Raw genomic sequence first — 16,888 nt, 5'->3', positions numbered from 1 at the left:
TATTTTCCAGGTTGGATTAATTCTCTCTGTCACATTCAGGTACACCTATCAAATGTAGATTAGGACTTTTCACATAATCCCATATTTCTTATAGGCTTTGTTCTTTTATTTTCACTCTTTATTCTCTATTCTTGTGTTCTTGTTGTATTTCATTGAGTTGATCTTCAATCTCTGTTGTCCTTCCTTCTGCTTGGTTGATTTGGCTATTGAATCTTATGTATGCTTTGCGAAGTTCTCATGCTCTGTTTTTCAGCTCCATGAAGTCATTTATAGTCTTCTCTAAGGTGTTTATTCTAGTTAGCATCTCATGTAACCTTTTTCCTAGGTTCTTAGTTTCTTTGCATTGGGTTAGCATGTGTTCTTTTAGCTCTGAGAAGTTGTTATTACCCACCTTCTGAAACCTGTTTCTGTCAATTCATCAGATTCATTCTCCATCCATCTTTGATCCCTAGCTGATGAGGAGTTGTGATCCTTTGGAGGAGGAGAGGCGTTCTGGTTTTTGGTGTTTTCATCCTTTTTCTGCTGGTTTCTTCCCATCTTAGTGGCTTTGTCTACCTGTGGTCTTTGTAGTTGGTGACTTTCGGATGGGGTCTGTGAGTGGACATCCTTTTTGTTGATGATGAAGTCCTTACTATTTCTTAGTTTTCCTTCTAACAGTCATGCCCCTCTGCTGCAGGACTGCTGGAGGTCCATTCCAGACCCGACTTGCCTGGGGATCACCCATGGGGGCTGCAGAACAGTAAGGGTTACTGCTGGTTTCTTCTTCTGTTACCTTCGTCCCAGAAGGGTACCTGCCAGATGTCAGCCTGAGCTCTCCTTTATGAGGTGTCTTTTGGGGTATACAGGGGTTGAAGAGTTGCTTGAGGCGACTGCCTGTCCCTTATAGGCGCTCAAGTGCTGTGCTGGGAGCTCCATTGTTCCCTGCAGAGCTGCTCAGCAGGTACTAGTAAGTCTGTGGCAGCGGAACTCATAACTTCCTCTTTTCCCAGGTGCTCTATCCTAGGAAGGTCCACTTTATTTATAAGTTCCTGTCACGCTGCTGCCTTTTTCCGTAGATGCCCTGCCCCTCATGGAGTAGTCTAGTCAGTCTGCCAGCAGAGGTGTTGCTGAGCTGCCGCAGGCTCTGCCCAGCTGCTGTATGAACTGTCTTGGTAGTGGTGGACTGCTTTAGTAGTGGTGGTCGTCCTTCCCCACACTGAGCTGGACCGTCCTGGGTCCAGCTGCGCTTGCTGCAAAATTCTCAATCCAGAGCATTTCAGATTGCTTGTTTTGTGGGGGTGGTACCCCTGAGCCAGATCGCATAGCTCCCTGTCTCTGCCTCCTCCCTTTCATTTGAATGGGTGGCTCTGTCTCCTCTGCTTTCCAGGCACCAACTGAAACGGCCACCCAAATTTGTGTGAGTTTCTGTGCGCCAAGCCGGCACCGGCTGAAACTGCCGTGCTGAAAACTCATGGTGCTTTTTGGCCCAGTAGTCTCCTGGTCTGTGGGCAGTGAAAATTTGTTTGCAAATGCGGTGGGCACTCTCCCTCTGCATTGTTCTTGCTGGGAACTGCACTCCGGAGCTGTTCCTATTTGGCCATCTTGGATCCTCTGTCAAGAAATTATTTTTATTTAGTCTGGTTTTATGTGCATTTTACAGAAACAAGATACATAGCATATATATTATTATGCAGTTCACTGAAACCAGAATTTCATAAAATTTTAATAAATATGTTTAATCTGTTGTCCCTAGAGAATGTTGAGAATTAATGGTTATGTTTCCACCCACTTGTTTCAATTGAGTTCATTTATTGAAGGCTGTATTCTCTGCTGAAAGCTCTATTTCGCCATGGATTTTTCTCGCAGAGACTCAGGTGTTTAATCTTTGACACCATCGCTGACATTTTCATGGACAAATCATGCAAATGCTGCATATACATAAAGGGAAATTAAAGATGTCTGCCAGTGTCTCTACCTTAAAGACTATTTTAAAATTAAGATAATTGCAAACATATTAAAAGCAAATGGAATCATTCACACACTATCCACCTTATGGATGGGTTGTGTTCTGAGAGTGTTAGTTGTTAAGTTCTCTTGGTGCCTTTTTCCTGAGGAACACAACGAGTACACCGTGATGTGGTTCCTGGACCCCCCTTCAGCACACATTTTATGTGTGTAACACAACACACATGTTATTTAATGGCTATTAAAATTTTAGGAACTATTCTTTTCACACACTGTAGATGAGCTGAGTTATGTAAGCTATGAGTCTTCCCTGTGAAACCAAACTGTTACTTCATTGGTTAAGGAAAGAAAGATCTTAATGATATTTCTTAGAGTGGAGCACATCTCCACTTGGGTCTCACTTTCTGAAATACAAAATGAAGAGGCCAGTCAGACCATCTCTGAGGTTAGTATTCTGTGTATTGTCTCATAATCTTTTTAGTGATTTTTTTGGCCTTAATCTGTATATCTATGATAGGATTTTTTGGTCACCTGTCTCACATTACTACAAGCATTCCTCCTTTGCTACCATCTTTCTTCTTCTTCACATTCATAATTTTGAGACAGTTTCACTCTGTCACTCATGCTGAAGAGCAGTGGTAACACCATAACTCACTGTAACCTCGAACTCTTTGGGTCAAGCAATCCTCTCACCTCAGCCCCCTGAATAGCTAAAACTCAGACAGGTGGCACCATGCTTGTTCTGCACGCCCCCACCCCCATAAAGATGGGGTCGTGCTGTGTTGCCAAGCTGGTTTTTTGAACTCTTGGGTTCAAGCCATCCTCCCGCCTCAGTACCTGAAGTGCTGGGATTACAGGCATGACCCACCGTACTTGGCCTTTCTTCTTCTTTCTGTTAACTTGGTTTAGTTTTGATTCTGATGATTCTCCCTCAGTGCCTTTCACTGCGGATTCCAGGAATAATTGCTGTCCATTAAAAATAAATACAGAAATAATGCATTGAATGAGTAGATTAGAACTTTTTCACTTACCTAACTTAAAGGTAAATAAATTCTGTACTCATTGTAAGCTAGCCCTTCAGCATAAGAAGTTCAATATTCAGATTATTAATAATTATGATTATTAATATTAATAGAATGCAGAACCTCATGCTAAGACTTTTACATCAATTTCCTTATTTATTCACAAGAACAATATAAAGTAGATCTTAATATAATTTCCATTTTACAAATTAAAAACATGATGAAGATGAGTGATGTGGATATAAAGTTAGACAGGAAGTACAAATTAGATTCATAATAAGTCAATGCGATTTTATTTTGTACTCTTTTTAAACTTTTAAGCAATATAATGGCACAGTTAAGCATTTAAGCAACTGACTCACACAGAGCTGAGTTTACCTTACAGATTTCTCACTTGTTACCTGCTAGCCTCCTATCATGGAGGACAGTTTTTTACCTCTCCAGTCCTCATTTTCTCATTGTAAAAGATAGAGATAATAAATAATCAGAGAATGTAGTGAGGAGACAAGAATGTAAAGTAATTGTGAACACTATATGCAATGCGCTTAGCCTGGCGCCGGTATGTCGCACATACTGAATGAATCAATAATGGTTATAATTATTATTCTTATCAGTGATATCTAATTTGCAAATCTTTGCTCAAAGTAATTTATCTTTGGTATGAACCTTTATGTGAGAAGGTTTAAAACGTGCAGGTGTTAAAAAAGTTCCCTTAAGCTGTTATTTCAATGATAGTTTCTGTTTTGTGTCAACTGTCAAATTCTAGTATCTCAGCCTACTTGAATATGGTAAGACAGGAGCATATTTCCACAGACGTATGTAGGCCAAACACTGCTTTTGTTAGTGGTGGTGGTAAATGACAAAAAGAGAATACCAGTAGAGTGTAATTTCCTCATTTGGCAGTGACTGAATTGTGAACGTTCAGATTAGTTGATCTTACCACTCCATCCCATGTGCTCCAGTTCCAGGGAAACCTCGACTTGTGATTAACCACACTCAGATGAATACTGCGCTCATTCAGTGGCACCCTCCCGTGGACACATTTGGACCTCTTCAGGGCTACCGTCTAAAATTTGGCCGCAAGGATATGGAGCCACTTACTACTCTTGAGTTCTCTGAAAAAGAAGATCACTTTACAGCTACAGACATCCACAAAGGAGCATCCTACGTCTTCAGGCTCTCAGCCAGAAACAAAGTGGGCTTTGGGGAGGAGATGGTGAAGGAGATTTCCATTCCAGAAGAAGTACCAACTGGATTCCCTCAAAACCTGCACTCAGAAGGCACCACTTCAACCTCCGTCCAGTTAACTTGGCAACCACCTGTCCTGGCAGAGAGAAATGGCATTATCACCAAGTACACCCTTCTTTATAGGGATATCAACATCCCCCTTCTTCCAATGGAGCAGCTTATTGTTCCAGCTGACACCGCTATGACACTCACTGGCTTAAAACCAGATACCACATACGATGTAAAAGTACGTGCTCATACGAGCAAAGGGCCCGGGCCATATAGTCCCAGTGTCCAGTTCAGGACACTGCCTGTGGATCAAGGTAGGATTTGTCTGCTTACAGCCTTCCTCCTTTAAAGGAATGTCAGTCTTTGGAAATCAGTATTTTGAGGCAATAATAACTGATCAGCCCGTTCATATTAATAGGTTCAGCAAAAACAAAAAGGTAAAGTATATAAAACTTACTACGTCTTGGATGCCTTAGATTTCAGTTGTAGAATGTCAAGCAAGTCTGGCTGACAGCACCCCAATGTCCTCAGGTAAGGAAAACACAATATAGTTGGCTGAATTGGAGAGAAAGGAAAGATCTTTATGAGAATGGGGTATTAAAATGAATGCTCTAAACAGGTAGGAAAACCATACTGCTCTCTCTGATCAAAGTAGACAGCATTTAGCCTAAGCCCTGTGGTCCATGGTGGAAAAGGACAGGTCATATGTCTTAAGAATAGTTTAAATACACTGTTTTTCCTTTTCCAGCAGTGTTTGCAAAAAATTTTCATGTCAAAGCAGTAATGAAGACTTCTGTGTTGCTGTCTTGGGAGATTCCAGAGAATTATAACTCCGCCATGCCTTTCAAAGTAAGTTGTTTTCTAATTTGTACGAGATCACAGATAAAAGTAGAGGGACAGTTTATTTGGGTAAGTTATTTGCAGAGCAAGCAGACCACTTGTTTTTGGTCACGTGTCCTTGCTATTCTCTCTCTCTTTTTTTTTTTTTTTTTTGAGACTGAGCCTCCCGAGTAGCTGGGGACTACAGGCACATGCCACTACACCCGGCTAATTTTTTTGTGTTTTTAGAAGAAACAGGGTTTCACCATGGTCCTTAGTATTCTCTTTTGTGACTTTCACATGGGAGACAGTTTGGTATTTTTCAAGTGTGTCCTTTTTCATTCTGAAGAGGGAGCAGAAACTTAAATCCAGGGCTAACATCATTTGTAGCTTACCTACTACTTTGAACCTGAACCTTTTACATCTACGCTAGTGCTTTTATTTTTCGGCCAGAGAGTGAAATTTACATGGTTTTTACCTATTTATATTATAATACCTTGAGAGTTTCTGAATTTGTTCATTGGCCTGAATTCATGGCACATTTCAAACTCTGGTTTGCCATTAAGAGATGTTAGCAAGTACATGTTTATGAAATAAGAAATGGAGAAGCATTTTTGAAAGTAAAACATATAAACTGGAAGTGGTGGCTCATGCCTGTAATCCCAGCACTTTGGGAGGCTGAGTTGGTTGGATCATCTGAGGTCAGGAGTTTGAAACCAGCCTGGCCAACATGGTGAAACCCTGTCTCTACTAAAAACACAAAAATTAGCCAGGTGTGTTGGGACTTGCCTATAATCCCAGCTACTTGGAAGTCTGAGGCAGGAGAATTGCTTGAACCCAGGAAACAGAGGTTGCAGAGAGCCGAGATCACACCATTGCACTCCAGCCTGGGTGACAAGTGCGAAACTCCATCTCAAATGAATGAATGAATGAATAAAAATATTTAGAAAGAGGAACCAAAACATTTAGAAAGTAAGCCATATGGATAATACATTGAAGACATTGAAGAAAATAAGCAGTATTGATATTACATAGAACTTTTCTGCGCATACTCCATTAAGATCACATACAACTGAGAGATCCAATATTGAAAAGTTATTATATATGTCTTTGAATATTTTTGATAGACTTAGAAACATTTTATCATTATGCAGTAGGAAGTGACAGGAAAACTGATGCGACCTCCAGAATTATGACCACTCATGGGCTGAGAAGTCACCTAAAATTCGAGTTGACTTATATACATTTTCCATAAGCAAGTACACATTGGTTTAGAAAATATATTTTGCCTCACTGAGAACCGGAATTTTTTGATTGGTTATATTTCTTTAGATTCTTTATGATGATGGGAAAATGGTAGAAGAAGTGGATGGCCGAGCCACACAGAAATTAATTGTCAACCTGAAGCCTGAGAAGTCATATTCATTTGTGCTGACAAATCGTGGAAACAGCGCTGGTGGGCTGCAGCACAGGGTCACAGCAAAGACTGCACCCGATGTATTACGTACCAAGCCTGCCTTCATTGGGAAGACGAACTTGGATGGCATGATTACTGTGCAACTGCCTGAAGTACCTGCAAATGAGAATATAAAGTAAGTTGATGAAAGGGTTAGGGCTGAAGGAAAGAATTACAGGTAAATAGGAACATTGCATCTCAAAATTATAGAGGTTATAAAAGAAGATATCGCTGAATGTAGTAAAGATTCTTCTGCTCAGGCTTCCAGTTTTGCTATCCAAATTCTGCTGTAATGTGCCCTAGTATTCATTGTAACACACATTTTCATTAATTTAACACGGAGTTTTAAAATCTGCCTTCTAGGGACAGTTTTATTTACAAGAGTCAGAAAAACAAATAGAAAATATGGTTCATACTACAAAGGATTTTATGTCATAGTATATGGAAAAAGGTGAATAGGTGACTAACTCTAATATTTAGAAAAATATGATTCTAATTATGATGAAGTCTTACAAAGTAATATAAGGCTGAAAAATCAATTGGCGGAAATTAGATAATGGTATATGACACCGATGTATTAAAAAATAAGAATTCCAACAAGTTAAAGTTAGAAATGACATTGGAAAAAATATAAACATTAGAAAATTCAAGTTTTCTGGTTTGAGTGTAGCACAGCATAGAAGCCAACAGGCCTAAAATGGAAAATTAAATCCAGTGCATTAAATAGTTTGTCCAAGGACATATAGGTGGTTGGTTGCATAATCAATACAAGAAAAAAAGTATATTCACCAAAATGTATGAACTACAAGTACTGTGGTAGACCCCAGGTAATAAAAAAGATGGGTTTCTGACTTGAAAGCGCTTACCACAGAATGAGGGAGATGCAGAGAAACAGACGGATGTAGTAAGTGTTAATGACAGAATTATGCCTTAAGAGCAGCTAATGCAGAATGGGTAGAAGTTTCTGAACTTAATCTTGAGGGATAAATAGGCATACAAGTAATAAAGGAGAGACTGTATGCAAAGGGAGTGGTACGTGTGTAGGCCCATTACTAAAGGCAGCAAGTGTTGCCATGCAGCTGGATCCCAGAGTGCCTGACCACACGTGAAGAGAGGAGAGGAAGGCAGCATACAAGAGCCGAGGCACAGCCAGAGGTCGGAACTGTGTCCTCTAGACAATGAGAATACATGAAAGCCCTTTATACAAGAAAGTGGCGTGATAACATTTCTGTAATACAGAGGTTTTATTTTTTCCATTTTAGGAAATATTTGTTGAGCATCTATTGTGCCTGCTGTTTGGAATAAGATAAATTCTGTCTCATTTCTTCTGTCTCTCACCCTCAAGTTGAGATGAAACTTGCTATGCCAGGTTTGAAGGTGAGGCAGAGAGGCATTATACATAGCTCATGCACTGTTGGAAGTTGGATAGATTCGAGCACCACAGAGATAGTGGTAGAGAAAACTGTTGGGAGGCGGTCATGTAGTTGGTTGACTCTAGGTAAATAACAAGATTCTAAAGGAAGATGATGAATGATGGAAATAGGATGCAGAGGCAGACTTGAGATATACCAGAGTAGTAGTACAGTAGAAATTGGTAGCTGCTTTATGATGAGATCAAGAAGGGACAGTAAAATATGGCTCTGAGGTCTGAACTTGGATGACAGTGAATGATGTGATTCAACCTAAAGGATAAAAAAAAAATGCATAAGTGAATGAGTTTAACTCTGTGTGTATTAATATGAAGTATCAGTGGAAATGTGGGCTAAGAGAAGTTATTAAGATTAAGGATACCCATTACGAGTTGTTAACAAAACAGCTCATAAATGCGTTTCACAGAAGAAGGCAGAATCACTGAGACAGTGAGGGGAGGATAGGAAGCAAAAGACTAAAATAAAATCTCAGTTAATAGGAAGAAGAGAGCCAGCAGAGAACACAGAGAGGGAGTATTAGAACTCTTAGAAGAGAACTGAGCCAGAGCAGCAAAGCAAAGGGAGTTTCTAGAAAGAAGAAAATTCGAAAAGTGGTCAAAACCTCCCCAAACTCCAGAAAACTTAAAGCAGATGGCTCAGAAAATCAGGTATTAAAACATAAAATCAGAAATAAGCGGTTTTAAAATGTAGTTCAGACATGATAGACATCCTAAAACAACCTTTCCTGAGTAAACTTTCAATTGCTGTTTATTTGATAAAATAACTGATGAGTTTCAGTTAGGTGATAGAACTTCTAAAAGATTATTACTAGAATAAATTCAGTGAAAAGAATTTCTAAAATATTATTACTAAAATAAATTCAGTGTAAAATAAGGTCTTCACATGTGTCTACTCTTCTTTTTCTATAATGCAGAAAACTGAAAATGAGAATGTAGTATTGATGAAATTTTTAATCCCTGCAAATTTCAATATGACAGTGAGATTATATTTCTCCATTGATTTGTGTGTTCATTCTGAATGTTTGTTAATTGGTCTTGACAGATAAAGGATATTTATGAATTTTTAAAACAATGTTATTGAAATATAGTATGTAAGAAGCTGTGCATATTTAATGTATACAACTCAGTGAGTTTGGGGACAAGTATTTACCTATAAAACCACCAAGACCTTGGGAGGCCAAAGCGGGTGGATCACAAGGTCAAGAGATCGAGACCGTCTTGGTCAACATGGTGAAACCCCATCTCTACTAAAAATACAGAAAATTAGCTGGGCGTGGTGGTGTGTGCCTGTAATCCCAGCTACTCAGGAGGCCGAGGCAGGAGAATTGCCTGAACCCAGGAGGTGGAGGTTGCGGTGAGCCGAGATCGCGCCATTGGACTCCAGCCTGGGTAACAAGAGCAAAACTCCGTCTCAAAAAAAACCATCAAGACCATAGAAATATCAGTTATTTCTTGATCACCCACCCTAATGTTCAGTGTTTCAGGGATTCAGCAGAGACAAGGTACTCTTTCTTGTTCTTCTCATACAGCATAGTTAATTGGAGAATTTGGACAAGCAGAGAGTTCACTGAAGCAGAGTCCTATAATAAAGAAAATTAGATAGATAAGGGAGGCTATAGATGAGGCTCCTAACTCTGGCTTACTAGTTCAGCAGTGCTAGGGAAAATGACAGCTGAGGCTTTTTAAGCTGAGACTTTTAAAGGGACAGGGAGTTAGCTGGGCCATGGGAGAGAGACTGGGGAGATAGGCATTCACTCAGGATATATAGCATCTGCGATGGTAGAGGCAGGAGAAAGACTAGCAGTTGTTACGTGGTCACATTGTACTTGTCTATGTCTGAAGACTTTCTTGCTGGCATCCAACAAATACATATTTCTTACACAGTATTTTGTCAGTGCTATTTCTGGGAATAGAAAGATGACTGAGATTAAGTCCTACCTTAGAGTAGGAGAACAGATTCAGGAAATAGATAATGTTAATGTAGTGGGGGTGAGTACTGCCAGGTATTGTGAAAACATAAATATCAACTTTTAACCCAACTTGGGTGTCAGGGAAGACCTCCTGAAGGAGATCATATCTAATCTGAGCCTGCTAGCATGAGAAAGATTTAAGAAAGGTGAAAAAGTTACAAATAATGAAAGAAAGGGAAAAGATATGGACTATAAATTTATTTCATTTAAAAAAATACAGTCTCTTTAGGAAAAGAGCAGTTGAAAGAGGAAAATAGTATAGTATATTCTTCAGCAGTTACTATTGGTTTTCAATACTTTCTTTTATTTATAGAAAAAATTATTAACAAGCTGTTCACCAATTGTCTTGGTAAAATATGTTAGCTATTATTGGAAATTGGCACTTTGAGTTCATTGGTCATAAATTTAGTTTTATTTTCCAGTTTCTGAAGGAGTTGCAGATATTGCAGAATGTTTCCTACCTTTTTGGGTTTTTCTTTAGCTTGTTCAATGTTTTTGTTTTATTTACGTACTTTCTCCTTCTATATTTGAAATGGGAGTCAGGGAAAAGGTATAAAACTTTGACATCACAGAAATGAGACCATTATGAAGCAGAAACAGAAAGCAAAACTATTATGGACATTTTTTGTTTTCTAGAAATGCATTAAAGAGTCTCAGAAATATATTACAGCCACATTGGGGAAAAAATGAGCGAAAGACTAAACCAGGAAAGTACTTGAGTGGGAAAAGTATCAAAGAAATAGAAAATAAAAAGCAAATCTTTTAGTGAAAAGCCTTAGATGATTTCTGTTTAGTGGAATTCTTAAAGGGATAATCTATAAAGTTACTATTCCTGTTTTCTAGATTGGTTAATGTGGCAGGGTCAGGTATTACAAGAAGCTCTGTGCCACACTGTGTCACCTGTAGTGGTTGGCAAGTTTAGGAATTAGGAAATATTGTAGCTTCTTATTCAATATTCCATTAGAAAAATGAGAGTAAGAAATAGAACCCTTTCTAGCACTGTGGGCAGGTTGCTAATTTTTATTTAGATGAAAGGCGTCCGGAAAAAATGCTTCCTATTTGTTTTCAAGCAAAATGCAGTTTCGGTGATTTTGTTTTGTTGACCAACAGAAACGATGCTTTCATTTCTGACAAAAGTATTTCTTATCAATTTAATGATTTCTAATTAACTGAATATATCTTTACTTTCCTACTTGGTTTTTCTATTTTTTGTGGGGCAAATCAGGAGAGTTCCCCCACAGAAAGGCTAAATTTCTTTCGTAACAGCCTGAAGGATACTGCAGGTTCTGTTGTAGGGAACTCTGTGGTGCTTAAACCTTCTATTTCAATGGATTTGGGAAGCAGAATGCCAGTCAGTCAACAACATTGCCGCTGTTGCTCAGAAGCAGGTTGTAACATCCCACAGGGAACTTCTGTGACTCTACGGAGCAGAATTTCCCTCTGGGTATTTAAAACAAAATGCATGACACAGATTATGCTAAAGGAAAGAGCTACCAGAAGGTAATCTATGTGAATTAATTTTATAATAACCATTTTATGTTGATAAAAAATTGAAATGAAGAATAAGGGTGTTTTTACATTGGAATGAAATTTTTACATTGGAATTTTACATTTCTTTGGTCTTACTAATTCTTACTCAACTTTTAAACAAGAAGATTTTTAAGGAAGCATGGCTTATAGTGTTGCTTCATAAGATTTGTGTTCCACTATTGGCAGCTTAATGAAGCATAGTTAATCATGTTTGTGAGTTAAAGTAGTAAAGGCTTAAATTTGTATAGTACTTTGCAATTTTCTGAGGATATTAGGTTTCATTTGAGACTCACAATAACCCTGCAAGGTAGGTATTCTTCCTCTAATTCACATATGAGTAAAATGAGATCCAGGGGTGCTAAGTGGCCTGGCTAAGATCATACGGCTGATCCTAGTAATAGTTAATATGAACAGCGAACAGCGAGCATACTAGGCGCTATGCAAAGGACGTTACACACATTAACTGATGTCATCCCCACAGAAAGCGTGCTTTTCATTTTATAGTTGAGAAACACACAATGTAGACTGACTTGTCCCAGCCCGCAATACAGAACCAGAGAGAAAAGACTTGAATCCAGGCATTCTGGCCCCAGAGCCCACGTTCTGAACCACAATGCTGCCTCTGTGACCTTAAGTTTGTTAGTCAAAACAGAACATTTTTTTTTTCTAGGACAACTGATAACTGATTAAAAACTCCTTAAGAAGTAGACATAAACGGGACTGCCCCAGACAAACCCTAGAACTAGGAGTGACCAGGCATATATGCTTGGGTACAGATCACAGAAGTATGTGTTTAGTGTCATGAAGCAATAAAGTCAGTGGGTTACCATGAAATTGAAGGAGAGGTAAAGCAGGAGGCTCATGCAAGAAATGACATTCATCATTAAACTCCGAGACAGATTTTTCTCCTCCCAGTTAAATAAACCTGTTTGAGAATGCTAATACAGGCGAATACAAGAAGCCTGACTGAATTTGAAGTGGGATTGCCACAAAGACCAGAGATTGCCTTCCCATGTAATTATGGGGAACTGGTCCCCTTGATGATAACATATTAAATGAAATTAGTAAAACTTTACTTAATATAATTAAAATTCTGAAGGTTAGATTTAACTTATCTAATTAAATCTAATATACTGGGAAAACACAGCTTACTTTATAAGTAGTCAAGGGCTTTCCAGATATATTGATTCTGAAGTTATTTATTTTCCCATTACGTTAATAGTTCAAGTCTGTATTGAAAAGCTGTTTTGAGTCTTAACTTCAGTCTTGAGGCAGACAAGCAAAGCAGAATGTTGAGTTTAATTTTAACCATATATGAAGCTAGCTCCAAAAGCAATTTATTTTTTTTTTTCATTTCAAGCAAGTTCTTTCAGCTCATATGATTTGGTTGATATGAATTTGTAGGGCACATATTACCTCCCCATTTCACTCCTCCAGTCTGAATCATCTTATCTTCCTCAATGTCCTGTGAGATTAGAATGAGGGTCATGAGTGGGGCAGTAAAGAAAAGAACGTTTGCAATCAGGAGTTCTATTTTCTATAAACTCTGTATGGGCATGCTGTTGCTCGTTTGAAGGGTGGAGAAAAAGCTGGATGAGACTGAGAGTGGAAAATTCTGATGGAGAAGAACCACCAGATACTTTGACTACCTGATTTAGGAGAGACGTTAATTCCTGCTAGCCACCTATTCCACCCACTGTCTTCTCAGTGGAAGAATATTTTCATGATAAAATGGCAAAGTTAAGCAAATTTGGGGAATATTTTATATATATATATATGTCTATTTTAGTAATATTTTTATAAATATATGAATATGTCTTAAACAGTTTAAGAAAATTCATAGGTTAAAAATGGTCCGTAGAGACCATATAATGGGGGTAATTGGCTTAAATAAAAATCAGGGAAGATTTCACTTAGAAAATAATCAGTTAATAGATATTTAAGGAAAGACAATAGTTAACTACATGGGGGTGACAGAAAGTTCTAGGCAGATGGAACAGAATGATCAATAGTTTAATGACAGAATGGACTAAGGCAGGGATCTTCAATCCCTGGGCCTGGACGGGTACCAGTTCCTAACCTGTTAGGAACCCAACGGCACAGCAGGAGGTAAGCAGTGGAGAGGGAACATTGCCACTGGAGTGAGCTCCACCTCCTGTCAGATCAACGGGGGCGCTGGATTCTCACAGGAACATGAACCCTATTGTGAACTGCACATGTGAGGAATCTAGGTTGCCAGCTCCTTATGAGAATCTAACGCCTGATGATCTGAAGTGGAACAGTTTCACATCGACACCAAAGCCCCAGCCCCCATCGTGTCTGTGGAAAAATTATCTTTCATAAAACCAGTCCTTGGTGCCAAAAAGGCTGGGAACCACTGGCCTAAAGTAGAGGCAACACCTTGAAAGCCTATTGAGCTGTAGCTGAGAGGGCACAGTCAGAGGGAATTCAGCCAAGGTCCTACCGGGCCTTCTGATAACTTTCAGTTTTTATCCTAAGAGAAGTGAAGATCCATTGAAGTGTTTTAAAAAGTGGAAATGGCACAACAAATTTTGTGTTGTGAATTGAAAATTTCAGAGACTACACTAGAAGGGGATAAAGTCAGCAGAGAGAGTTAGGAGAGTCAGGTCACAGTCTGGGCATGAGACATGGAATGAGGCCAGAATAGTGGTGGTGGAGTTGGAGAGAAACACATGCAGTGGAGATCGGTTTTGGAAGAAGTCGCGCTCGGCGATAGATTGAGTATGACAGAGGGAGAATAAAGCTGACTGTCAGTGATAACACTCAGGTGTCCGGCTTGTGCACGGAAATGGATTATAGTGCAATATTAGGGAGGATTTATTTTGAAAGACATATTATTTGTTTTATTTTAACCTTAGTAAATTTGGGATACTTTTGTAACCCAAATGGAGACATTATGTTAAAGTCGGATCAACCAGAGGAATTCGGAAGAACATTCTCGGCCAGGCCAAAGATATGAATCTGGAAATCATTTACCTATAGCTAATAACTGATGCCCTGAGCTGGAATGAGATCTAGGATGAAAATAGGGTCTGGATAAAGTTCTTAGCCAGAGCCTTGAGGAATGTCACCGTTGTCGCCAGGCAGCAGATGATAAATTCTGCTAAGGAAATAAGGTTAGTGTAGAAAGAGTACACCTAGAAGTATCAGAAGAATATCACAGAGAAAGGGCTCAGAATGTTTCATGAAGAGTGGGAACATTAAAAGATCTGCTAAAAGGTCAAGAAAGAAGAGTATCAGAAACTCCCCTTCTGATGTAACACCATGGAGATCACTGAGCACCCTGGCAGTGGTATTGAGGTGGATTGAGGAGGCAGGCACTAAAGCCTGGTCGGCCAGGAAGCGAGGGGAAAGGGAGGCAGAGGGAGGAACACACAGCAATTTGCAGAATGTTGGCAGTCAGGGGTGGGAGAGAGGTGACTGGAGTGGGTGTGGTTTGTTTTGTTCTTTATATGGCACACCTTTATACGTGGTTGAAAACTAATGGATGGGAGTGAATGGGGAAGGAGAAGTTGAGATATATGAGAGAGAAGGGGTATAATGTATGGTAACCTTCCTAAGAAAGCAAGAAGATGGGGAACAGTTCAAGAAATAGTTAACGGCCTTCAAAAATAGGGCCAGCCCTTCTACTTTAACAAAAGAAAAGTTTATGGTTTGTTTACAGATTTAGATAGGCTTGTGGTTTGGTAGACAGATGAGGGAATTCTTGTTGGGATCTTTGCATTTTCTCTGTATATAAGAGATAAGGCCATCTTCTACTGGGGAGGTTTGAACGTCCACGGTTTCAAGCTAGAGGAGAAAATGAAAACGTTACTGTGGAAAATGGATGGACTAGACAACTGGAGAAGTTATTAGGTAACTAGGTAGTGGTAAGATTGCCAGGCCGCGTTGTGGGCCTAACTGGGTTTGCTGATTCTGAATTTATGGGATTATTCTACCCTGTGCTTTATTTCTTAAGCTGTGTTCAGCTCCCTGGATTCTGGCACAGAAAATGGCAAGCATAGATCTCAGCTAATGTAGAGTGGAGGAGGTGGGCTTTGGAAAGGGAGAATTAAGAATCTAAGAGCTTCAGTGGTACATCGGCCAGACCTATGAAGGTTGAAATCACGCAGGATGATGGCAGAGTTTGGAGAAAAAAAAAAGGCCGTGAACCCCACAAAAGAATCTTCTCGTAGAAAAGGAGATGTGTGGAGAAGTTCGGGATGGCAAAAATCAGCCAGAGAAGAGCATAATATAGCTGGATTGCATGAACTTCAAAAAAGAGAGGGTTTGTTAATAAAAAAAATCTAGAGGGTGGAAGAAAAATAAGCAATGGGAAGTCAGGAAAGAAACTCCAAACCCTGACTCTGAAGTTCGTAGGCAGGTGAGGAGGGATAAATCCACAGCTGCCATATGAGAAGGCCGCAAAGAAAGCAGTACCCACAGGGGAGAGCCAGGCTGCAAGTAAGGCAAGGATGTTGATGTTTACGAAGCTCTAGTTGCAGAGAGCACACTTGCAAAGTGTGGATTTAGACTGAGGCGAGGCTTTGTATAATATAGAATTTCAAACTGCCATTGCCCTATTTCTTTCAGTGTGCAAAAGCTGCTTTGAAGCAAGCTTCACTTTGACTGCCCTAGATGAATGCTTCAGAGATCAGTAGAGAAAAAAGGTTATGGATATCTGGCCTGGCCGCACTGCTAATTAATTGCTGTGGGGGAGGCTGTTCAATTCTTATCCCAGCCACAAGTAAAATGAATAGTTGGGGAGTGCTGCTGAAGAATAGGTTTTCTTTTCTTTTTTTTTTTTTTAAATGTACAAGAATGGCAGCTCAGAGTATGAAATCAGAAGAAAAAAATTAATGAAACTCATCAGCTTAACCTTGATTTACAGGATTCTGAAGAAGGACGGTGGTAGCGCTCTGATAATATGCAATACCATTGCTTTATGTGTAGAGCTCTTCTGACTTAGTGCAGTTGGTAGTGAAAGCAAGAGGTTCCCTGACAAGTGTGTTTATCAAGTACATCTGCAGTGTGATTTTGTATGCTCAGTTGCAGCCTCTGTCATTCTCCTCCATGCTCATTTAACATGATGGACTTGTTTGGCAAATCCTTCAGGTGGTGGGAGGACAGGAAGAGGGGGAAGCTTACTCTGGATCATAAAATAAAAGATATTGGTCTCTGTCACACACTCCAACTCTGCCTTCTCCTCATCCTCCTTGATCATTATGATTATTTGTAGTAAAGAAAATGAATGGCTAGCTGGTGTAATCCTGTGTATCTGTTGATTAGTTGCTCACAGCACCATGGAGAAAGGATTGTGGTATAATTTGTCTGGTTTGACCTGAATGCTTGATTGGGAGAAAAGAAGTTTGACAGGTTCTTTAACCTGCAGCTCATGGAACTTCATGGAGTCTTACTGAATGAGACAGTTCAGATACATTGCTCCGACCGTGATGTTCATACTAGCCAGTGGCAGCAGGCA

General features: G+C 39.5%; 1 protein-coding gene across 42 annotated transcripts in view; it reads left to right on the top strand.

Moving 5' to 3' along the window:
* The window catches only part of PTPRD (protein tyrosine phosphatase receptor type D), a 2,307,989-nt gene that overhangs the window by 2,136,790 nt on the left and 154,311 nt on the right, over nt 1–16,888 (top strand). For 23 of the 42 annotated variants that reach the window (XM_074394799.1, XM_074394800.1, XM_074394793.1 and 20 more), the window contains 3 exons: nt 3,929–4,516; nt 4,951–5,051; nt 6,354–6,613. In XM_074394799.1, the coding sequence (XP_074250900.1) occupies nt 3,929–4,516; nt 4,951–5,051; nt 6,354–6,613 (949 nt within the window). The remainder of the gene's footprint in view (nt 1–3,928; nt 4,517–4,950; nt 5,052–6,353; nt 6,614–16,888) is intronic. The other 19 variants (XM_074394802.1, XM_074394810.1, XM_074394809.1 and 16 more) reach the window with 3 other exon arrangements.

The sequence above is a fragment of the Saimiri boliviensis genome, chromosome 2, assembly GCF_048565385.1.
Source record: "Saimiri boliviensis isolate mSaiBol1 chromosome 2, mSaiBol1.pri, whole genome shotgun sequence".
Lineage (NCBI taxonomy): Eukaryota > Metazoa > Chordata > Mammalia > Primates > Cebidae > Saimiri > Saimiri boliviensis.
Note: the sequence above shows the minus strand (reverse complement) of the source record. Positions and strands in the feature narration are given on the sequence as shown.